Source organism: Balaenoptera musculus, chromosome 1 (assembly GCF_009873245.2).
Source record: "Balaenoptera musculus isolate JJ_BM4_2016_0621 chromosome 1, mBalMus1.pri.v3, whole genome shotgun sequence".
NCBI classification, from domain to species: domain Eukaryota; kingdom Metazoa; phylum Chordata; class Mammalia; order Artiodactyla; family Balaenopteridae; genus Balaenoptera; species Balaenoptera musculus.
Window position 1 is genome coordinate 16,293,976 of NC_045785.1, and position 24,626 is coordinate 16,318,601.

General features: G+C 40.6%; 2 protein-coding genes across 9 annotated transcripts in view; one reads left to right on the forward strand and one right to left on the reverse strand.

Annotated features, from left to right (window-relative positions):
• The window catches only part of EIF4G3 (eukaryotic translation initiation factor 4 gamma 3), a 391,513-nt gene extending 371,501 nt beyond the window's left edge, over positions 1 to 20,012 (reverse strand). For 5 of the 7 annotated variants that reach the window (XM_036862730.1, XM_036862729.1, XM_036862728.1 and 2 more), the window contains exons 1-2: positions 19,683 to 20,012; positions 19,166 to 19,177 (exon numbers count right to left, since the gene is read on the reverse strand). In XM_036862730.1, the coding sequence (XP_036718625.1) occupies positions 19,166 to 19,177; positions 19,683 to 19,879 (209 nt within the window). In that variant the 5' untranslated portion in view covers positions 19,880 to 20,012. Of the gene's footprint in view, positions 1 to 18,709; positions 18,738 to 19,165; positions 19,178 to 19,682 lie in introns of those variants that run through there. The other 2 variants (XM_036862726.1, XM_036862734.1) reach the window with 2 other exon arrangements.
• LOC118900403 (serine/arginine repetitive matrix protein 3-like) lies at positions 19,805 to 23,103 on the forward strand. Of its 2 annotated transcripts, none has more exons than XR_005021139.1 (2): positions 19,805 to 19,869; positions 22,542 to 23,103. XR_005021139.1 is itself a non-coding variant. In XM_036862748.1 (2 exons), the coding sequence occupies exons 1-2, from the start codon at positions 19,878 to 19,880 to the stop codon at positions 22,595 to 22,597; spliced, it is 591 nt and encodes a 196-aa protein (XP_036718643.1). In that variant the 5' UTR covers positions 19,875 to 19,877; the 3' UTR covers positions 22,598 to 23,103. The 2 variants fall into 2 exon arrangements, 1 of the variants encoding a protein (XP_036718643.1); XM_036862748.1 differs by lacking the exon at positions 19,805 to 19,869 and adding an exon at positions 19,875 to 20,412.
• The last annotated feature ends 1,523 nt before the right edge of the window (positions 23,104 to 24,626 follow it).

A 24,626-nucleotide genomic window follows, 5' to 3' on the forward strand; every position in this document is an offset into this window, starting at 1 on the left:
ATACATATATATATATATCCCCTCTTCTTTGGATTTCCTTCTCATTTAGGTCACCAGAGAGCACTGGGTAGAGTTCCCTGTGCTATACAGTAGGTTCTCATTAGTTATCTATTTTGTACATAGTATCAATAGTATATATATGTCAATCCCAATCTCCCAATTTATCCCACCACCCCCCCTTCCCCCTTGGTATCCATACGTTTGTTCTCTACGTCTGTGGTCTGTCTCTATTTCTGCTTTGTAAATAAGATCGTCTATACCAATTTTTTCAGATTCCACATATATGTGTTAATATACAATTATTTGTTATTCTCTTTCTGACTTATTTCACTCTGTATAAGTCTCTAGGTCCATCCATGTCTCTACAAATGACCCAATTTCGTTCCTTTTTATGGCTGAGTAATATTCCATTGTATATATATACGACATCTTCTTTATCCATTCCTCTGTTGATGGACATTTAGGTTGCTTCCATGTCCTGGCTATTGCAAATAGTGCTGCAATGAACATTGGGGTGTATGTGTCTTTTTGAATTATGGTTTTCTCTGGGTATATGCCCAGTAGTGGGATTGCTGGGTCATATATTAATTCCATTTTTAGCTTTTTAAGGAATTTCCATACTGTTCTCCAGAGTGGCTGTATCAATTTACATTCCCACCAACAATGCATGAGGGTTCCCCTTTCTCCACACCCTCTCCAGCATTTATTTTTTTGGAGATTTTTTGATGATGGCCATCCTGACCGGTATGAGATGATACCTCATTATAGTTTTGATTTGCATTTCTCTAATAATTAGTGATGTTGGGCAGCTTTTCATGCGTTTCTTGGCCATCCGTATGTCTTCTTTGGAGAAATGTCTACTAAGGTCTTCTGCCCATTTTTTGATCCGGTGGTTTGTTTTTTTAATATTGAGCTGCATGAGCTGCTTATATATGTTGGAGATTAAGCCTTTGTTCGTGATTTGTTTGCAAACATTTTCTCCCATTCTGAGGGCTGTCTTTTCGTCTTGTTTATAGTTTCCTTTGCTGTGCAAAAGCTTTGAAGTTTCATTAGGTCCCATTTGTTTATTTTTGTTTTTATTTCCATTACTCTAGGAGGTGGGTCAAAAAAGACCTTGCTGTGATTTACACTTCACAGCAACACACTTCAAAGAGTGTTCTTCCTGTGTTTTCCTCCAAGAGTTTTATAGTGTCTGGCCTTACATTTAGGTCTTTAATCCATTTTGAGTTTATTTTTGTGTATGGTGTTAGGGAGTGTTTTAATTTCATTCTTTTACATGTAGCTGTCCAGTTTTCCCAGCACCACTTATTGAAGAGGCTGTCTTTTCTCCACTGTATATTCTTGCCTCCTTTATCAAAATAAGGTGACCATATGTGTGTGGGTTTATCTCTGGGCTTTCTGTCCTGTTCCATTGATCTATATTTCTGTTTTTGTGCCAGTACCATACTGTCTTGATTACTGTAGTTTTGCAGTATACTCTGAAGTTGGGGCACCTGATTCCTCCAGCTCCATTTTTTTTTTTCTCAAGATTGCTTTGGCTGTTCGGGGTCTTTTGTGTTTCCATACAAATTGTGCAATTTTTTGTTCTAGTTCTGTGAAAAATGCCATTGGAAGTTTGACAGGGATTACACCGAATCTGTAGATTGCTTTGGGTAGTATAGTCATTTTCACAATATTGATTCTTCCAATCCAAGAACATGGTCTATCTCTCCATCTGTTTGTATCATCTTTAATTTCTTTCATCAGTGTCTTACAGTTTTCTGCATACTGGTCTTTTGTCTCCTTAGGTAGGTTTATTCCTAGGTATTTTATTCTTTTTGTTGCAGTGGTAAATGGGAGTGTTTCCTTAATTTCTCTTTCAGATTTTTCATCATTAGTGTATAGGAATGCAAGAGATTTCTGTGCATTAATTTTGTATCCTGCTACTTTACCAAATTCATTGATTAGCTCTAGTAGTTTTCTGGTAGCATCTTTAGAATTCTCTATGTATAGTATCATGTCATCTGCAAACAGTGACAGCTTTACTCCTTCTTTTCTGATTTGGATTCCTTTTATTTCTTTTTCTTCTCTGATTGCTGTGGCTAAAACTTCCAAAACTATGTTGAATTAATAGTGGTGAGAGTGGGCAACCTTGTCTTGTTCCTGATCTTAGAGGAAATGGTTTCAGTTTTTCACCACTGAGAAGAGCGTTGTCTGTGGTTTGTCATATATGGCCTTTATTATGTTGAGGTAGGTTCCCTCTATGCCCACTCTCTGGAGAGCTTTTATCCAAATATATTTTTCAAAGTTGTGATTTCCAATAAAGTACTGGGCTGAGAAACAACTCCTAATTGCTTTCTCGTTTCATATCCCATGGCTCATCTGGGCATTACACCTTAATAATTTCCCTTTTCATTTCAAAGGCAGTCAAATTAACCTAATATTTCAAATTCCTAGCTGAACTAACAAGGAGATATAGATATATACAATACATATATATCTATGACAAAAGATGCCCTGTTAGCCAGGAGGTACTTTCACTATTAAGTGTTCCTTTATTTGAGTACCAAGACAATATGCCTTTTAAACTATAAACTTACAAGCTATCCACCATGAATCTCCTACAAACCATGCATCAACTGTAAACAAAGGCTGAAACTTAAATCAGAACTACATGTGTTTTTTAAAATATATAAAGTCCGAGTTATCTTTAAATACAGGTTGGTAACAACCAGGGAAATTAACCTAGCTCCAAGTCTCTTAAACAAATATATCTACACATAATTCATAAATTTGGAAAACTGCAGATAAAAAAGTAAATGAACTGAAAGTCATCCTTAGGAAAAGTATATACAACCTATCTTAAGAGTCCCAAGTAAAAATTATAACCCATGTATCAATCTTGGATTTGAATTATTTACTAAAAATATATAATCTGATCCTCCTGCCTAACAACATTCCAGAAGGGTCCTTCTAAAACACAAATTGGCCACATCATTCCCCAGCCTACAGCTTTGATGGCTCCTCACTGTCATCTGGCTGAAATCCGTGCTCCTTAGCATGGCTTATACGGCCCTTTTCTGTGGCCTCTGATTATCCACTTCTCCCCTCCAAACTGTTGTTCCAGCAATGATGAACAAGTCATTTTCACTGTCCTAAGTCTCTGTATGTGCTGATTCATGGCTGAAATACTCTTTGTCCTACCATTATCTTTCACGTGGCTCAGTCATCCTTCCAGATTGTTTAGAAGTACCCCCTTCTCCAGGAAGCCTCTTCCCTCATTCCTCCCAATTCTCTCCCACCCACACCCTTAAGTGAAGTGACCCCCCTCAGAGCTCTCACGGGTCCTATGCTTTCTGATTCCTGTTTACTTACCCTCTTACATATCTGTCTCCTGCATTAGGACTGTAAACTTCTTGAGGGCAAAGACTATGACTTATTTCTAACTTCTCCGTGCTTAGCCCAGGACACATTGTCAGTGCTCAATAAATATCTACTGAATGACTAAGCTGGGATACATAAACAAGAAAACAGATTTTTTTTTTTTGGCTGTGCTATGTGGCATGCGGGGTCTTAGTTCCCTGACCAGGGATCGAACCCGTGCCCCTTGCAGTGGAAGCACAGCATCTTAACCACTGGACTCACTGCCAGGGACGTCCCCAAAACAGATTTCTATTTAGAACCTATGAAGAAAGTATCCCATCTCTGCTTTGTTCTACATTCCATGTGAAACAGCTTGCCAAATCACCAGTTCCCAGCTGGTACAAATACTGGACTAACAAAGCAGTTCCCAACTTGTAAACCAAACTCCTTAGGTACAAAAATTCATCATCCACAAGATACTTTCACTATTTCAAAAAGCTTAAGAAATTATACATCAGTCCACAATAACGAGACAAAAACTTGCTAAAACATCAGTTCCTTTTCTCCTTCTTGAAATTTATCAATTAAGGGTGGTAACACTGAGTTCATTACGCTATGCTTAATTCCTGATTAGTATATAAAATCCTTTATTAAAAATGTGAATTCAAATGAATGATTTCATAATAACTGAGCCCAGAACCCCAACAACAACAGCTTTTGAGTAGCCAAGGTAGATAATATGTGATTTAAGTATATTTAAAGGTTTTTATTATAAAATATGCCATTATTATAGAGAATAAGCAAAAGTATAGATTTAAATATAAGTACCCAAACCAAAGTCCATCAAGGACTAATTTCAGGCTTGCAAAGAAAGAGAAAGAAATTTCTCTTTGGTCCCCAATCTTCCTTAAATGTAGCAACAATTACTTAAGCAGAGTTTGGAGTTTAAATCAAAAGGCTAGGACTTCACTGGTGGCACAGTGGTTAAGAATCCGCCTGTCAATGCAGGGGACACGGATTCAAGCCCTGGTCTCGGAAGACTCCATATGCGCGGAGCAACCATGTGCCACAACTACTGAGCCTGCGCTCTAGAGCCCGTGAGCTACAACTACTGAGCCCGCATGCCACAACTAATGAAGCCTGTGCACCTAGAGCCCGTGCTCCGCAACAAGAGAAGCCACCACAATGAGAAGCCCATGCACCGCAACAAAGAGTAGCCCCTGCTCAACGCAACCAGAGAAAGCCCACGCACAACAACAAAGACCCAACGTAGCCAAAAATAAATAAATTTATTTTTTTTAAAAAATCAAAAGGCTACCTGTCAAGTATTAAATGTCACTTTCTCCAGCTACATAAAGCTCAGTGGGAACCTAACCAGGAAAGCATAAAAAGATTGTGCTTTCTTGGTTCTCTTTCCTCTCAGCCGCTTCCTCTTTTCTACAGTTTCATCATCTTCATCAAATCACTGGACACTGCATGGACTTAGAACCTTTGCTTTTCTCTTCACGTTCTCCATTATGCTTATATTTTCACACATTTGTTTTCCCAGCCCTTTCTGCTCATGTGACCTTCATCTCCCTATTTCCAAACATGTCCAGTTATCTCCATTTGTTAAATGAGTAAGACGTTCCATTCATTTCAAATCCAACATGTCCTAAACTGAATTTATCTGCCCACTATCTCAAAACGTGATATAAAATTAAACCCTACATCTTTCTTACTCCATCAATGACAGCATAATTTTCCAGTCTCAAAGACCTGGAGTCAGTTTTAACTTTTTACTTTCTTTTATCAAGGATAGTCAAATCTTTCTTTCTTTTATAGCTTTCATGATATGACCATCCTTTCCTTTTCACTTCCCTCTAGCCTCAATGTGCAGCAGTAAAACCTTGGAAAACCTTTAATGGAACTAGCATATAGTCTCCATACCTCCTGTCTCTCTCAACCCATTCAGCACAATCTTCATCTTCCGGTAATGACCAAACATGTTAGCAGGTCTTAAGTCTTCAATAAACTTCCACCTACTACAAGATAAAAGTACAGATTATTTAGCTAAATACGCAAAAGTCTCCAAAACTATCACATGTACTGCACATTCTATGTTTTCCATTTCAGCCAAGCAGGTCTTCTGACTACCCCAAACATACTATGTACCATTTCCTCCTGGGACTTCCCTGGTGGTCCAGTGGCTAAGACTCTGTGCTCCCAAAGCAGGGGACCTGGGTTCAATCCCTCGTCAGGGAACTGGATCCCACATGCCACAACTAAGAGTTTGCATCCTTCAACTGAAGATCCTGTAGGCTGCAACTGAAGACCCTGCACGCCGCAACTAGAAGATCCCACATACGGCAACTAAGACCCAGTGCAGCTAGCTAGCTAGCTAAATAAATAAATAAATAAATAAACTGCAAATGTCCTTCCCCTTACATCTACCCAAATCTTACTTCCTATTCCTCTAGTTCTCACTGATCTTTCAGGCCTCTGATCTCCTACCTCCATTCAGAGAGCACCTTAAATTTTTAACTGTTTGACTAAAGTACATAAGAGGCAGAGAGCACATTTCAGGTTTCTTTTGTATCTCCTTCAACAGCTAGCACGTACTATTATTTAATAAAACTTGCTCCTTTGTTCATTTAATAAACAATGATTGTGTGTCTACTAAGCCTCAGGCACTGTTAGCTTAACCTGTGGTATCAAAACAATGACCAATATTTCCCTTCCCTGTTCTACTTCTTATTCTTTTCTCAAGATTCCATTAGTTCTTTCCTTCTCCCTTGAGCATCCTAACCTTACCATTACCAGTTGTCCTCTTCCATTCAGTTGAATAGCAACTAAGCTATTTTCACAAATATGTTTCTGGAATACAAAAGAAACATGACTTGCCTCTCCAAATATTCTGAGAAAAATTAGAAAGAATGACCAGCAGTATGTGTGTGAAGGCTATTTTGCCATCTGACAGTTGGAGGCTTCTCACAACTGTCCTTACCACTGCCACTCATTTTCACACACAGTACTCCTATGAATAGACCAAAGCCTTAATTTCACTAAATGTATGCAGACTTATTTTTGTACCTAGACTCCGTAATAAATATATGGTTAATAGAAGAAAGGGGGTTGTGATTTTTAAATTGCATATGAACTGTAACTTTTAATGACTAAATTTCTATTTCAGTTAAGCTCCTTCAGGTAAAACAATTCATCAGACCTGGCGTTCAAAATTTAACAACAATAAAAAACAATGTAGGTGGTTTATCCATGGGATCCACAGGGTTATTAACTAGAGTACATCTCCGACCTCAAATCTCATCAAAAGAATTTACTCTTAAAAACTCAAAGAATGTGAAATACGTACATCTTCTGACTAAATCAAACTGTTAGATATGAAGTAAAGACACTGGACCTGCAGTTCCCAATACAACCTAAACATAAAAAGCCCTTCAAATTCAAGTCTCTGGGAGCAAAACAAAGCAAAAACAAAAACAATACAAAAACCTCTACACATTTCCTTCTTTTATCTACTCTGCTAACAGAAGAAGGAATACTTTTTAAATCTGACCAAGTTTTAATACAAATTAAAAACGTTGACTCTTGGGGAATTCAGATGCTGGCCAAGCTCAAAAATAAAAAATTAAGTAATTACACATGATATGCTGTGATAACCTAAAACCATACTGAAAATTGGTAAAAATAATAAAAATGAAAAAGTAGAACAACAAAAAAACTATGTTTTAATTCTCAAATTGTTTCACAGTAACAAAAGCTTCTTGTACTGTGTCACAAGGTCAAATAAGTCATTTCCCTGAACAGAAACCACTAATGCTGTTGCTTTATAAACGCCATCATAAAGTTTAGAAAGCATTTTCTCTTTCATTATCTCAATCATTATCATAACCCTTGGAAAAGGAGAGAGGTACTATTGTCCTCATTTTACAGATGAGAAAACTAGAACTCAAGGAATTAGGGGATTCACCACGACCACATGGCTACCTTCATGTAAGAAAAGGGATATAAGAAATGTACAGGTATCTACTCATTTGTATAAAAGAAATACAGGAAAGATAAACCAGAAATTAAGAGACTGGTTACCTCCAGGTACAGGTGGGAAAGAAGGGGGAAAGAGAAACTGGGTAGCAGAGATAGGAGTAACACTTCTCTGAGTATATCTTTTTTTTTTTTTTTAATATAACTCAGACTCTTAGAACCAGAGTAATGCTTCACATATCCAAAATAAACAATCAAAACTAAAAGTAGAGGAATAGGGTTAGCAATTCTCAAACTTTTTATGTGTATACTATAATTAGCTGAGTAGATTGTAGATAATGAGAGCCAGGTTTCTCATTATTGGAGATATTTAATAAATAAGGAAAAGGGGAATGTTAAAACAAACTGGGTGGCATTGCAGTGGAACTCGAGCTATTAGTATAAACTCGTGGTTTTTAATGTATATACAAATACAGAAATACAGATAATGTGTATACAAGTGGGTTAGTGTGTGTGTATATATATATATATATATTTCCTAATTTTGTCTGCCGATAGGGCCTAGAAGCAATGACATTCCAGTAACATTGAACACACCTCGGCCCAGAGCTTGGTCACTAATACCATTTTCCAATAAAAAGAGTCAGGATTTCTTGGAGAAGTGTTTGATCACAGCATTGAGGCAGGAAAAATACAATATGAACCTGAAACATCTTGTGTTGTCAGAAAGTAAAGAAATGCTTTAAAAAAGAAAGGGGAGGGGGGTGTGGGCAAAATTCCCTGGCAGTCCAGTGGTTAGGACTCCACACTTTCACTGCTAGGGGCCTGGGTTCAATCCCTGGTAGGGGAACTAAGATCCTGCAAGCCGCATAGCACGGCAAAAAACAAACAGGTTGGTGGCTGGGTAGAAAAACACAGGAGCCAATCTGAAGGAACTCCTAATGGCCAAAGTTGGAATAATCTGAGCAACAAAACAAATAATGATAATACATATCCGTGACTCCGTGATGATATAAATATATAACAGAATAAATCAATAAATGGAGGAGAGCTCTTCCTCACAGCAGAATTACAATTAATAAATGTAGAAGAGAGAAATAGCCCCAATTATGCAACCACAAACTTAATAAACGTTGCATGTTAAGATCCACCAATTGCTGAAATTAGTGGGCCAAAGTGTGAGGAGAAACAGTATTTGCAAAGTCTTCCACAAGATACTTATCAACTACAAAGAGAAAGATAGTAACGCCACAGTAGAATGACCCACCATGCAGACGCCAATCTAACCAAGTAATCAAAGTAACCATTACATACGGACATCAGGAATTTCTTAATATGATACACTATCGAACTTCTTGATATGATACACTACTAAAGGATGCATTCTGCTATTCTTACCAAAATTCATAACCTCATTCTGATCATGAGAAAACATCAAATAAACCCAAACTGAGGGACATACTACAAAATAACTGACTGGTAATCTTCAAAGGCATCAAGGTCATGAAAGATAAGGAAAGACAGAGGAACAATCACAGACTGGAAAAGACTAAGGAAAAATAATAACTAAAAGGATAGTGGAAAAATTGGTAAAAATTCTAATAAGGTCTGTAGTTTAGCTGAAAATACTGTATCAATGGTAATTTCCTGTTCTTGATGATTATACTGGTTATGGAAGATGCTAACAGTAGGGGAAGGAGGTGAGAGATACAAGGGAACTCCTCCTACTATTTTGGCAGGTTTTCTGCAAGTCTAAAATTAGTTCAAATCAAGTTTTTTTTTTTGGGAGCTGACAATACTTTGCTCCTACTTAGTTGACATGCTAATGTCAAAGACTTCTATAATAACTACAAGGTCAAATACAAAATACAAATTGTTGGACCAAAGGATATAAAATGTTTTGCTGCCTCACAAAGCATTTTAGTAACATATCTAGAAATAGCATAAAGATGCCTAATTTTCTAAGCTATATAATGGTTACTAGGTAGGATGACCCTATAATTTACCATCCAAACCAGGACCATTACAGGAGAAAGGGGATCTTCGGTTACCCTACTAGTAGGTCAAAGTGGTTCATGTTATTAAAGATTTCAAATCAGTTTGAGCTGGCATAAACTTGATGCTTAGGCAAGTCATCCTCATTTCCCTTAGCCTCTGAACAAACGCCCCTGAGGGAGAGGGCCATAAAGTTGGACAGGGAGATCCCAAGTAGACTTATGTAATGCGAAAGTAAGCTAATGCATATTTACATGCTTCGATTTTTTAATTATGATTTTTTTAAAGGTCAAGAATGAAATCACTGACTTTCCAGAGCAGCATTCAGCTTTCACTGCCTTGCCTAAAATGTACCACATTCAAGTACACTCACCCAGTCACTGCATAAAAGGTAATAAGCTAAGGTTAAGTACTCTGCTGTATGCTTTTGAAACAGCAGTTACCTCAGGAAGTTGGACTGGTTCCAAATTCTATTATTTCTGAAAAAGATCAACAATATTGAAAGTATCAGCTGAATATGACATATTAGCCTCAAAGACTCAACAATATTAACCAGGTATTGATGTCCTTAAAATTCTACATTTAGGTTAATTAAGACCCTCTTCCTTTGAATATTTAGTAAGAGCTAAGCTAAAGATACGCATAGTAATTTATAAAACTTAAAAAGTAGACAGACATAATCTTTAAAAATCAGCAACCCCATTCCCACACTGTAATATTTCAAGTCACTGAAGAAGTTTCTTGTGTGTGGCAAATCTTCATCCAAAGCAAATAAACCCTGTTTTTATCAGACCTGAAAGGTTATACAGAGCCTCTTCTTTAATGTGGTCTTTTCCTAAATAGTAAAAAGAATCCTGTTAGAGATTAGCAGTATTTCTCTATTTTGTTTCTTTATAATAATATAAAGAAACATTAGCGTAGACTGAGGGTATAACCTAATAAATAAAAAAATCAAATTTAACTTGAAAATTACATAAATGCTTTATGCAGAACTAACATTCTATGTGAAATACAATAACCCAAGAATTTGTAACTTACAATTTCAATTCTTCACAGGACAGCAAAGTAGTCAAATGCCCATACCTTACTTCTTACAAAATTATCACTGCCTAATAGGAATTATCTTAATAATAGAAGCAGGCAAAATCTCTTTTGAATAGTTCTAGGCATTATACAAAAGGAAGAAATGGTCAAAGTTTGTTTATTCAATAAGTCATAAAAAATTAGCACACCTCACTAAATCTCAAACATTTAATGGATTATAAAACCTTACACATAGTTCTGTGATGCCATTCCTACTCTCCTAATCTTTCCTGTTCCTTATTTCAACTTGCACACCTCAACCAAATAAATCTTCAAAACTACTGTTTTCATCACCAGTTTCCCAATTAAAAAAAAAAAAAAAACGAAACAAAAGAAATGCAATTGATTTTTGACAAAGTGCCAAGACAATTCAATGAGGAAAGAACAGTCTTTTCAACAAATAGTACTGAAACAACTGGATATCCAAATGCAAAATAAACTTGGACCCCCTACTTAACATCATACACAAAAATTAACTCAAAATGGATCAGAGACTTAAATGTACAAACTAAAATTATAAACTCTTAGAAGTAAACAAAGAAGTAAATATTCATGACCTTGAATTAGGCAAAGCCTTCTTAGACACAATATGAAAGCGCAAGTGACAAAAGAAAAACAGATAAATTGGACTTCATCAAAATTAAAAACTTTTGTGCTTTGGAGGGTGAAAAGTGAAAAGATGACCCACTGAATGGGAAAAAATATTTGCAAATGTTATATCTGAAAAGGGACTTGTATCCAGAATATATAAAGAACTCTTACAACTCAATAATAAAAAGACAACCAAGCTAAAAACTGGGCAAAGGATTTGAGCAGACATTTCTCCAAAGATAAATGGCCAATAAGCCCACAAAAAGATGCACAACATCATTAGTCATCAAGGAAAAGCAAATCAAAACCACAATGAGATACTACTTCACATCCACTAGAACGGCCTATAATCAAAAAGACGTATACAATGCCAAGTGTTGGAACCTTCATCTTTTGCTGGTAGGAATGTAAAATGGTAGTCACTTTGGAAAACAGTTTGGCAGTTAATCAAAATGTTAAACATGGAGTTACCTCATAAAACCCAGCAACTGTACTCTTAGGTATATACTCAAGAGAAATGAAAACATACATCCACACAATTATAATTATTCATAATAGTAAATAAGTTTAAACCACCCAAACGTCCATTAACAGATGAATGAAGAAAATGTAATACTTGGAATATTCTCCAACAATTTTAAAAAAAGGTTCTAAAACACGCTACAACATAGATGAACCACAAAAAAATTATGCAAAGTGAGAGAAACCACTCACAAAAGACCACATATTGTATTATTCCTATATGAAATGTCCAGAATAGGCAAATCTCTATAGGCTGAAAGTAGATTAGTACTTGCCTAGGGCAGAGAGAACTGGGGGGGGGGGGGGGGGGGGGGGACTGGTGAGTCTAATGGGTTTCTTTTGGGAGTGATGAAAATATTCCAAAATTTATTACAGTGATGGTTGCAGAATTCTGTGAATATACTCAAAACCACTGAACTGTACACTGTAAATGGGTGGCTTGTATGGTATGCAAATTATATCTCAATAAAGCTGTCCAAAAAAAAGAGCAATGGTTTTGCACAAGTGAGGTCTAAGCTCTTCTCTTATTCATTCAAAGTCCTCTAGAATCTGGATCCATTATCTCAAGCATTCAACCTCAAGACTCCTCCACTCCAAGCATACTGCTCAGGACTCTTACAATCCAGCATACACCGTGCTTATTTCAGGCCCAAATCTTTGTTCATGCTGATCACCCACTCACCACAATCCATTCCTCTCTGCCGAACCAAACCCTGACTACAGGGTTAAACTCTTAAGCCTGACTACAGGCTTAAACTCTTCTTTTTAATTTTTTAAAAATTCATCTTTCAGTTCAAATTGTTTCTTATATGCTATTTTCTAGGGCCTAGAAAGAGTCAGGAGTCACTCACCCTTTCTTTCTTACATTCCTCCATTCTATCTTCAAGGTTCAGTCCTTTCCATTCTCAATGTAAAAATACTGTATTCTGGCTCAAAACTGGCTGTACTTATTTCTATTGCCACCTAGTTTTCCCTCTTGTTATTCCAAAATTCTGTTTGTTCCCACGTTTCAATCTTATTTCCCTAACTCCACATGAGACCGCATATGGTCTTTTCCTCCCTCCTCAATCACTCCATATAATACCAATGTTTGTTGAAACAAATTAAAGGAATCAAGGCAATATCACACATGTATACAATTCATAACTAGCAAATACCACCCTGGCCACGTCTTTTTTAAGTATGATTGAATATATGGATGAAGATGGATTCAAAGGAATAATTTTTTAAATGTACATAACTGTAGGGGGGAAAATCTGTGAAGTTAGATCAAGTTTTAATGTCGTAAATAATGCAAAACATTATAGGCACAAGTCAAAAATGTTTGACTTCTTGATAAAGGTTTCAGCCCTTCTCTTTCTAATGTGTAGTGATAACTTCTGAGCTACAAGCCAAAGGTGAAAGAAGAGCTTTCCAAAGAAACAAAAATAGTTCATTCCAAATTGATGAAGAATAAAACTATTCAAAAAGTAGTTTCTGCTGGCAGATAGTTAAGTAACAAAATAAGCAAGATACAAAACTATATGTAATTTAACCTTAAGTTATGTTACAAAAAAGGGCAGATTTTAAGTCCATTAAAATTAAGTCCATAGAAAAAAGGACAAGAAATAAACCAAAATGTTAAACAGTGGTTATCTCTATGTACTAAGATTATGACTGACTTTTTACTTTTCCATATTTTAAAAATTTTCTGAATTGATGATGTGTTACTCATAATTATAAAACAAAAATTTTAATAGTAACATTTGACTATAAATGTTTTTTCTCCTTGGCCTTTATACAAATTCTAATCCTCAGTATCTATACTTCAACTGTAACCCAGCCATTTTAGATGGCTATGTAAACTGGGTCAATGCTTATGCCATCTCAAAGGAAATTATGGAACTATTTTCAATTCAATTACACATCAGTGCAAACAATTTAGGGCAGCTTTGAGTGCGAAAAGTGTGTTGTGATGCCATCTCTATTACCCCAAAACTTATCTTAAACTGATTCCTAGACTCTAACTTAATCAACATTTCATTCAACAAATATTTATAGACTTCCTACTACCTGCCAAGCACTGTTACGGGTGCTAGCAATTCAATAGTGAACAAAAGCAACAAAAATCTCTGCCTTTATGGAGTTTACATTCTCTACAAATAAAATTTAATGTCTCAGAAGAGTCAGGAAACACACACACAGGGCTCAAAAAAGTACAAAACAACTACTAGTTAATAAAGATCATAAAAACTGACAAATTTCAAATGTACTTTAAATAGTTCAAACTATCTCAAATTTCAGTTAAGAGTATAGGAGACTGAAAAACTTCTGATTGGCAGCAAGCCAAAGAACTAGGAACCAATTGAGAATTCAGAAGTATCTTGGGATCCTGCAATATTTCATCCATGTAAATCTCACCTGCAGTTTACACATTACTTGAAGTCAGGCGCCTACCTAATAATCAGGAAATACTTCATTTCGTATTATATTAGCTCGAAGTATTATTCCTAAAGTAAAAATAGATTGTTTCTCATCACAGGAGTTTACTTCAGAACTTACTTTCCCTCATACCTCATAATGAACTACCTGGATCATCACCCAGAGCAAGGCAGCATCTGACCATGGCGGCAACCTTATTTTACAGCCTCAAGCCATCCCACCACAGACAATACAGTCTTCACTACTAAAGTCACAGAAGTATTTCAGTCTGTTTGGCTAAATCTAACGTTAATAAAACAAAAACCAGAGGTTTCTTCTCATATGAGCAAGCTGCCTTCCCTATGATCCACGTCAGAATGCCTCTAGTATCAGTAAGTCACCACAGAAACGTGTCACTGACCATCAGACAAACTAAGAAACCATTAATAGGTCTCTATAAATCCTTCCCGCCTACTTGCAAGAACAAAACAAACCTCAAACCATAATCTTCAGAATTAAAAGCCATTACAACTCAAGAGGATCACTTTGTAAACTATAAACTAGTCTTACCCCGTCATTTTAGAGAAGGGGAAACTGATGCCCAAAGTAGTTATGTGACTAGTCCAAGATAACACATTAAAATGGAAAAGCCAAACTTGAATCCAGATTTTTTTTTTTACTCCAAATCAGGTGGACTTCTCAATACACCAAGTAAAATCTGTATTTTAAGGCCAGCAGGTACCACTTCCCAGCCAAAGTTCAATATCAGAAGGGCAAGGGGGTATTATGGGATGAGTGTGAAGGAGACCAGGAAAGAACCAACCACAGAGATCAGATCTGATACATATCTTCTCATACTCTAATTCCTCATATTATGATGCAGAAGATATTTTGAATCTACAGCAATTGTGTTTTGATTACCATGTTCTCTGGTACCTCCTTCTAGCTTCTCTGCTCCTGATAAAAACCTGAAACATGCCTGAAATCCATTTAGTACTAAAATTCTATGCAGCAGCAACAGCAAAGGAATTGTGAAAAGTCAGCCGGCAGAAGGTGAAAGCTCTGTAAACCTTGGGTAATTCTTACTCATCCTTCTAATTTAGCTCAGATTTCTTCTAGGAAGCCCTAATTCCTCCTTCCCCCAGGCTAGGCTCTTATAGCAGAGTTATTGTACTTGCCTCATGGTATTCTGTCCGTTTACCTGTCTGGACCAAGTTCTTTGAGGGCAAAGATTTCAACCCCAGACCTAGCACTGAGTATGGCACACAGTAGGTGCTGGATAAATGAACAATTTTAAAACCTGCCACTTAGATTAAAGCTCCAATACAAATAGCAACCCTATTATGATTTAAAACACGGGTTTCAAACATTTTTTAGCAGACGTTTTGTAAAAATCTTATCAGAAACCCCAACGTGGAAAAGCACCATATCGGTCCTTAGGTAATTTAAATTCTCAGTTTGACGGAAAATACCCATAAGCCTAGGACAGGGAGTAGCAGCAGTATGTGACTGATGTGAGCTGATGTGACTCAGGCATCTAACTTTCTTCCTTCTTTATCTCCATCTTGCATTGGTCTCCCTCTCTCCCGTGCTAGAAGAGGATGATGAGGATCTGCTCTCTCGAAGCACAGATCCATCTTTGTTGATGGTGGGGCTTAGGAGTAAACAGACTGCTGGCCACTGCGTAAGCTACAGAGTTCTAGTTGCTAGTTATAAAGGTATTTTGCTGGAGGCCTTGCTAACATCTGAACAAGCAGAAACAGCACTGAATCAAATGTGGCAGGTCTATTCCTATGCTTTAAGGCTCAATGAGGTAAAGATAACCTACTTGTCTAGCAGTGTGTGGCTATGAGCTAATTAAAACAAGGTGCAGCATCACTGCATTCTAGATTACTCCACAGAGCTCCTTTACTTAATACAGACTTCCCCTAGCTATCAAACATGGGAGGGTATCCTTCCTTCCACTTCCACATGCAGACTTGGTAAGAAGTAGCACAGCATACTACAAAGGACATTCATAAGCTTTGGAACCACGGTCTGAACTGCAGTCCACTACTTACTAGAGAGACAACTGTGGGAACGTTACTTAACTTCTCTGAACTTTAGTTTCCTCATCTGTAAAATACAGACAGTATTTTACAGATGAGGAATATATACAGACTCATTACAGTCCTTGTGAGAATTAAATAAAACCATGTATGTATGGCTCCTAGAATAGTAGGCACTCAATAAATGAACACTATTGTTATTATTCAGATTTAGCTTTGGTAGAGGCAAAAAAGAAGAAAGCAAACATTATTAGCTTCAGCCTACAAAACTGAAAATCAACACAGAACACAAAAAAAGGAAAACTGTAATACCAAAAAAAAAAAAAAAAGGGAATATTTGCTTTTAATATATGTCATATCTAAGACAAAATAGCTGAGGACACAAGTCATTTTTGGGTCACCACAGGCCAAATTTAGTTCCTTTAAAGAACCCACTGCTCTGATTTCTTAACCAAACCAACTCCCCCCAAACAGTAACTAGACTCCCCAGAAGTGTCAGCAGCCCTGAGAGAAATTACACCCTGAAGTCTTTCCATATAAATAGAACACCATGTATTCATAACAGACTGCAAAATTGTTCTGTTTAAGTCAGAACTACTTGGGGACCTGAATTCAAACTCATTAATCTTTAATTATCTCAAGGGTGAGCAATTTCCATCTAAAGAACTAGGCTTTTAATGGGGACCCAAGAACTCCCTGAAAATGTAAGCAAGATTTTCTATGCATGTACAATTTTCTGTGGAGAGGATCTACAAGCTTTCATCAAAATGTCAAAGTTGTTTGTTACCCAGAAAAGGTTAAGAATCACTATTGAGATTCTCAGTAGAGCCTCTTGGAACCTCATACTGGGAAGCTGAGGTGAGCAAATCTCAAGGCAAGTATCCTAAGGTGCCAATTTCATAAACTATTCATATTGGATTATGTTATAAAACTCCAAGCATATTTCTCCCTTGCCATTAGCACTTTTTATATCAGGGTTTATCTTCTTCTTTCATCCCCACCATTCCTGCCCACCCTCTGCCATGCCCCATCCCTTGCCTCTCAGCAGTCAAAGGCGTCTTTCCATGAAATGGCCTTATGAGCCTGCCACGCCATGCCAATGCTTACTTAAGCAGGTTCCGTTTAAATTCAAATTCACTATCATTTCTGATTTGTCACTTGAACACTAAGTACAAATGAAGGACATCTTGTTACATGAATCTCTAATATTTTTACAAATTTAAAATACTATCTGAACTTATTAATTCAATTCAAACACAACTGCACCCGTATATTTTGAGGAACTGGAGAGTTAATCAAGCCATAGAAAGAGCAACTCCAAATTTGCACTCCAGTCTCAATGCTTCAATGTGTATCAACTTATACGATAACCACTTTCATCAAACAAATACAAATTCCCACACTCAGTGTACAAAAGCAGAATTGCTCTATTTCAATCCATTTTTAACCAATTCCCCATTACCACTGATAACATTTCACCATTGGTATGTTGTAATGAAATCTGTAATCTACACTTCATTTACCATACAAGCTTTTAGATTTTAGCAATTTGTAACCTTTCGATGTGTAAAGCAAAGAGAAGATAATAGAATTGTGAAATACATCAAGAAGAAAATTTAATCTTACTTGGAGGACATGAGGCAAAGTAAAAACTTAAAGCCACATAAAACCAAGTATCCTATATTACTACGTGTAGGTATAAAAGTTATTTCCACTAGAAATTACATCTTAAATCCCCTTTAACAACTGTTGCAGTAGTAGTAACTACTTTTATGTTGCAACCAACTCACAGCTTTTATAAGTCCTTCCTTTGTGAAATGCGCTGAGAAAAAGTACACTTGAAACACTTAAGTCACAGCTCTTTGTGTCCAAATAACACCACCAAACTCACCAAGCACTGTCATATTCAACACTCAGGTCCTTACTTATCACTCTGTAGTCAAGAAAACATACTGTGGACCTCCTTTCATTTAATTTCCAAAACAGCTCCAAGACGCAGGTAAGGAATAATTTACTTGGTGGCGCAGTATAGAAACTTAGAGCCCTAACCAAATATGGGCAATCAAGACCAAAAAATAAACAACAAAAAACAAACTGAAATTAAAAAGGAATTTAAACTCACAAAGCATTAAGTCAAGATATGTTTAAGAGATCCAGCACTGAATTCCACCTCGAAGTAGGCATATCAGCCAAACTTCTTCCCCCAGAGTAAAGCAACTAGGGATACTGATCAAAACTAACCAGGTTTTGGAGGAGAAACAAACACTCAGGTATCACTAACCATTCTCATTGGTGAACAATTGTTAATTGAACAGAATCTTGCAGTTCAACCTTATGAAATCAGTACACACGTGACACTGGAATGGAATTTATCTTACTCTGCGCCACCACTGCTTGGATTGAAAAAATGTGGACTAATAATATTCAAAGAATAGAGAAAATGGCACTTGACAGAAAGCAAAACGATGACCTGGAATGACTCTAGAAGGGAGATACCTTCCCCTTCTCAAAGCAATGGACACAGACAAGAATCAAACTACAGACTGTGAAATAACTGTGGACCTCACAGCAGTTAGCTTCTCACTTACTCAAATACCCTACTCTCTCTAAAAGTCAAACACACGATGACACAAATACAAAAACACAACACATCTAACATCCAATGATTATTTATTGATTTACACAAATACAATGGATTGGGGGGAGGGATGCATGATGAAATGTTATTCTAAGGTAGCTAATAATACCTTTCTAAGTCTCCGTGGAATTCATGAACTCAATGTTTTACCTTCACCGGCTGGTTTTTAACTAAAATACCTCGTCACCAAGTCTTTTTAATCAAAGCTGTCCAAAAATTCTACAATCAAGCAAATAACATGAAATTAGACACATTCAATACTAGACTTTCCTCCAGGGGCCCTGGCACCCTCTAGACATCAGGCCTATGAAGAGTAAATGAAAGTCCTTTAAAAATATTCAGCATAACACAAGCCTTCCAAGAAGTGAGACTTTTGGGGGTGATGGGTAATGTCTGTTAATTTCCTCTTCCTTTAAAAAGGTCAAACGCAGGGAAGCGTCCGGTTTAACATTTCCTCCCTAGATCGCGTTCCACCACAAACCACAACTCCCCCAATCGCTAAAAAACACTAGCCAGAGGGAGTGCTTTCTGCAAAATTTCACCGTAGATTTAAAATCCAACTTACCTCAGGAACGAGCTGAGTTTAGTTTCATACAGGAAATTTACCAATAAAGTTTATTATGTATTAATAATAATAATTAGAGAAGCCCACCATGCCCCGCTGCAGGGGGAGCTGAAGGGAGATGAGGAGGGTGTAGTCCTCACAACAATCAGAGAAAAGCCTTCCCTGCAGGGCTGGTCACAGGCACCAGCAAATTCGGCCTAATAAAGGGGGGGGCGGGTAGGGTTTACGGGAGGAGAGGCGAGGAGGGGAAGGGTCCCCCAGCTCCAAAAGGGAAGGGCTGCAGAAGCAAGGCCGGTGGAGCTAGTTTTCGCAGTAGTGCAGAGGGTCCCGGGGTGCCCCGCAGTGCTGCTGCCGGGGGACCCCAAAAGCTCCGGCCAAGCCGGGTGCGTGGGCTGGAGGAGCAGCCCCTTCCCTGGCTGGGCAGTGGCTGCCGGCAGGAGAGTCCCCGGAGGGGCCACAGCCCCCCTGGTCTGCAGCGAAGAGAGCCAAAGGGCCGGCAGGAAGGTGAAAAGGATACTGTTGGGGCGCCTGGGTCTGGAGGGCCCTGATGTTCGGGTGAGGAGGGGCCGCTGCCGCCGCCGCCGCCGCCGCCGCCGCCGGGTGAGGAGGCGGTACCGCTGCCGCCGCCGCCGCCGCCGCCGCTCCGGTGCCGGGTCCGGTTCCTGCTGCAGCCGCTGAGCCTGATTTCAGAGCCGGTTTCTGCGGTAAACTCATGGCAAAGCGAAGCCACCAACCCCCCCAGAGCGGGACCGGGCGCGCCGGGGTGCAGGGGCCGGGGGCAGCGGGGGGGCGGGATGGGGGCAGACCCGGGGAGGCGGCGGGAGCAGGGGGCCGGGGGGAGGCTGGGAGGAGGAGGAGGAGGGAGCCGGGGCCGGTCACACACGCCCGCCGCCGCCGCCGCCGCCGCCGCCGCCGGCAGCAGCAGCCGCCCCGCGGGCCAGCACCACCGGCTGCCGGTCTCCGTGACAACGCGACCCCAGGGGGGGGGCCGGACCCGGCGGGGGCAGGAGGCGGAGAGACCGGACCTTTCACGGCAATATCCTCATGGGCCGGCGGCAGGGGGTCTTTATCCCCCTCCCCGGGGGAAGCGGCGCCCTTCTCGGTAGCGGGGCTCAGGCGATGCCGGCGGATTTTCTTCACTCAACGAGCAGAGCATCCAACATGGCGCTGCGGCCGCCTCCAGCAGTCCGGCAGGACGGCCGCTCGGAAAACTTCGGGCCTTTTCGGAGTAGCTCGGGAGGCCGAGGGTGAGAAGCTCCTTCGGCTCTTTCCGGAGACTGCGAGAGGTCGGGGTTCTTCGGAAACACTCGGGGGCGCCTTCGGCCGCCGTTCGGCAGTTCTCCGGGGCTGACTCGCTTCCTCGGGAAAGATCGGCGAGAGGGGCTTCCAGGCTCGCTGCGGCTGGGGTGCGGGGCGGAGGGAGAGACCAAAGGCAAGGTCTGGTCTGCGAGAGCCCTCCTCTGCCGCCCAGCCTCGAAGAACAATGGTAACGGCCCTGGACCCTGCGGTCCGCAGAGCCCTGTCCGCAGGGGCGGGAGGCGGTGAGGCGAGAAACCTCGGTTACGGTGGGAGGAACCGCTTAACCGGGGTGAAACCGCTGGATAGGAGCCCGCCGCGTGCACCTATTAGCATAACAAATAACACTCGCCGGCCCTTAACGCAGTTCCCGTCCATTGTGTCTACATTTCGCCCTCGTCCACTCAGAGAGGTGAGCGGGATGAGGAGCCCCATTTCCAGAGCACGCTGAGTCCGAGAGAGGAAAAGTGACCGGCCCAAGGTCATCCAGCCAGGAAAGGACAGAGACAAACCTGGATCTGAAATCCAAGTTCATTCGTCCGAATGAACCTTGCCGCTTCCCAAGTTGCCTGGGGACCTGATCCGACCCTCCTTATCTAATCAGCAGCCTTAACTTAGGGATCTGTGGATGGATTCTTCCAAGGCCTGCCCGGAGACTGGAGCGCCTTTTGACCAGCAGCCAGTGGTCGGCTCCCCGGTGTTCTATGCCGGCATAACACTTGGTGATAAGCTCCTTTTCTCCCCAGCAGGGCCAGCCAACACCCCCCCACCCCCTGCCCACACACTCCACCCCCAATTGGGGTCTTGTGCAAGCACAGGAGCATTGAGGGGAAAGGAATTGCAGAGATGAGGAAGCAAGCCAGGGAGTAACTGTAACCAGGCACTGAGCAGTTCATTATCTCACAAAGTCCTGTGAAAGAGGTGGTAATCATTTCACAAATGTAGCGACTGAGGCACAGGGAGGCTCAATACCATCACACAACAGAAGAAGCTGAGAAAATTGAGGCTCGAAACGGACAAGAGACTTTCCCAAGGTCACATGGAGAGTGTAGCTGGCAGAGACAAAATTAGAGCTGGGTTCTGCCTCCTGCTATACTGCCTCACACTGCCTTCCTTTTTTTTTTTTTTTCAATTCACATTAAGCTCTACATATAGTGGGTGCTTAATTCTTGACAGTCCCTGGGACCTCCAAAAGCTCCCTCTGGGAAAAAGCATCTGGAAGAGGGTGATACCACAACTGCATCTTTCTGGAGAGGGTTTCACAGCTCCTAGTGTAGAAAAGGAAGCATCATCCCCCCATCTACAGGCTGGAAGGCAGGAGCTACTTCATACTCTGGAATCCTAAACCATTTGGATTTGTAACACCTGTTTAACTGGGATTGGATTTTTCTGCTCTTCTCTAGACGTGACCGGCTCCAGGAAAAATTCCCAAATGGTCCTGCAGTTCCCCAGATTCTCCTTCTATGTTCCAGATCTCAGACTTCCTTATCCCAATGGAAACCTGTTCCTGGGAAAGAATTTGGCTTCCCATTTATACTAGGTTGATAACAGACTGATAATTGCTTAATTGTTATTCTTTCCTGAGCTAGTTTCATTTCCTAACTTAATAGCTACAAGCATCTGGCGATTACTGTGTGTCTGGTCTCTGCTAAGCACTTTATGAGCATTATCTCTCTTGAAACAGATAGACCTTGGGCAAAATAATGTAAAAGTCCCTGATAAGATTCTGGCCCCAGGCAATCAATGTGGAAGGCTTATAGGGAGCAAAGTCAGAAAGGTAGAGCACTCTCCTTTCATCCAAAGCATAGCCCTGCTCAACACCTCCCGTCTGGCACAGAGAAGCTAATATTTATTGAACACGTCCTGGGTGCCAGGGTACAACTCTGCTAAACATTCTGCTTAGATTCACTCTTATTCACCTCAACAACTCTGCAAGGTATTATTATATCCCATTCACAAATAAAGGAACTGAGGCTTAAAGATGTGAAGAAGCAACTTGTATAACTTTCAAGTAGAAATGCTGGCATTCAAACCCAGGCACCTGACTCCAGTTCTGATTTGCCACCATTGCCTTCCACAGACCAACCTCCCCACGCTGGCCAGAGGCACTGTCAACAAGCGAAGCTGATTTTGTGAACTTGCCTGCTGAGAGCCCTCCATGGCGCCCCTGTTGCCTTCAGGATCCAGTCTAAATTCAAGGCCCTTCAGGATCTGGACTCTGCTTCCATCCTGCCACTCTCCACCTCAGATCCAGAACTGCAGCCACCTTGCTCCACTGCAGACAAAGCCATTCTCTTCCTCGCCCTGGGGTCTGTGTGTGGACTACGAACCCAAACCATCCTCTCCCTTCTCAGCCCGTTGGCTAATGCCTGCTCCTGCCTCAAGGCTTGGCTTAAGCCTCACCTCCTCTAGGCAGCCTTTCCTCACTCCCGAGGCTGAGCTAGGCTCCCAAATAGATGCTTAAAGCTCAGTGTTGAGCAATAAAGAGTAGAGCTGTTGGAATCAAATTACCTGAATTTGATTCTCAGCCCTGCCATTGATTAATTGTATGACCTTGGAGAAATCACATAACCTCTCAAGCCTCAGTTTTCTCATCTGTAAAATGGAGACTCCACCTCTTTTCATGAGAAATAAGACAACAAAGTCCGGTCCCTTGCTCATAGTAATAGTTGGATACATTTTAGCTACTATTATTCATTTACATAGGAACATTACCTAGTCATTTAAAATATCCTTGTAGGGCTTCCCTGGTGGCGCAGTGGTTGAGAATCTGCCTGCCAATGCAGGGGACACGGGTTCGAGCCCTGGTCTGGGAAGATCCCACATGCCGCGGAGCAACTGGGCCCGTGAGCCACAACTACTGAGCCTGCGCGTCTGGAGCCTGTGCTCCGCAACAAGAGAGGCCGCGACAGTGAGAGGCCCGCACGCCGCGATGAAGAGTGGCCCCCACTTGCCGCAACTGGAGAAAGCCCTCGCACAGAAACGAAGACCCAACACAGCCAAAAATAAAAATAATAAATAAATAATAAACAAAAAATTTAAAAAAAAAAATAAAATAAAATAAAATAAAATATCCTTGTATCTAGCACTCAGTAAAAAGGATGTGAAGCTTGCTAAAGGACAGAATAATTGTGAACTGCCAGAGGATTTTCAGGTTACCCTGGAGAAGCCCTGGGTACTGCAGAGCCTAGGCTGGGCCTCACTGCACAGGGAGCGGAAAGGGTGAGAGCTTCCTGGAGAAGGCAGTGCTGGCTCACAGGAGGAGTCTTGAATTTTTGACCAGCCAGCCACTGTTCCCAGAGCCCACCACGCTACCCACAACAGAGACCTGCATTCCCTCCCGGAATCAAAATACCTCTCCATCCTCATTCAAAGAGCCAGCAGACAGGTGAAGACTTGGTTTACACATCTCCTCGTGGTTGGGTGATGGTGCTTTGCTTATTTGTTATCATGTGGGGTCACTGTGCTGTTTCTCTAAGTGAACTGAAGATTGGGCTCAGGGGGACCCCTTAATTTCTTAATTGAAAACTTTTGAAAATATTGTCGCAAGCTGGAGTTCTCTGGTCCTTTCATTTTTTTTTTTCTCCTGGAAGGGACTAGCCTTTTAGCACAACAGAAGCCATCTTTAGTAGCCACAGAAGGTTTGTATGGTATTAGGTGCTCCTCTTTGAGACATGCAAACCTCCACCAAGGCCTGATGAGATAGAGCTGGGCATGGAACTTGCTGACCCAAGATCTAGACCCTAGGCAGTTAAGACATAGAGATGGGAGGGCAAGAACATTTTAAAAAGAAGAAGAAGGAGGAGGTGGAGGAGGAGGAGGAAGAAAGACCAAAGAAGGAGCAACTACATGGCACCCATTTGAAATGGACATGGATGGAAGGAGAGAAAGCCCAATGGGAATAGTAAAGAAATATTTTGTCCCATTCCCTATACTGCAGGCCCGTTCATAATTGGCCACAAAATGTTCTTCAGTAAAGAGCTGTGCCAGCAGGCCCTGCCCAGCGTCAAAGGGCCCAGTGGTAGGGTGCCATGTAAGGGTGGTAGTTCCTTTCAGAGGTTGTAAACTTTCAGATAGATCTGGATTTTAACCTTACAGACTAGCTGATCAACCTTAAGCAAGTTTCCTAACTTCTCTGGGCCATTTGCAAAATAAAAACAGGAGG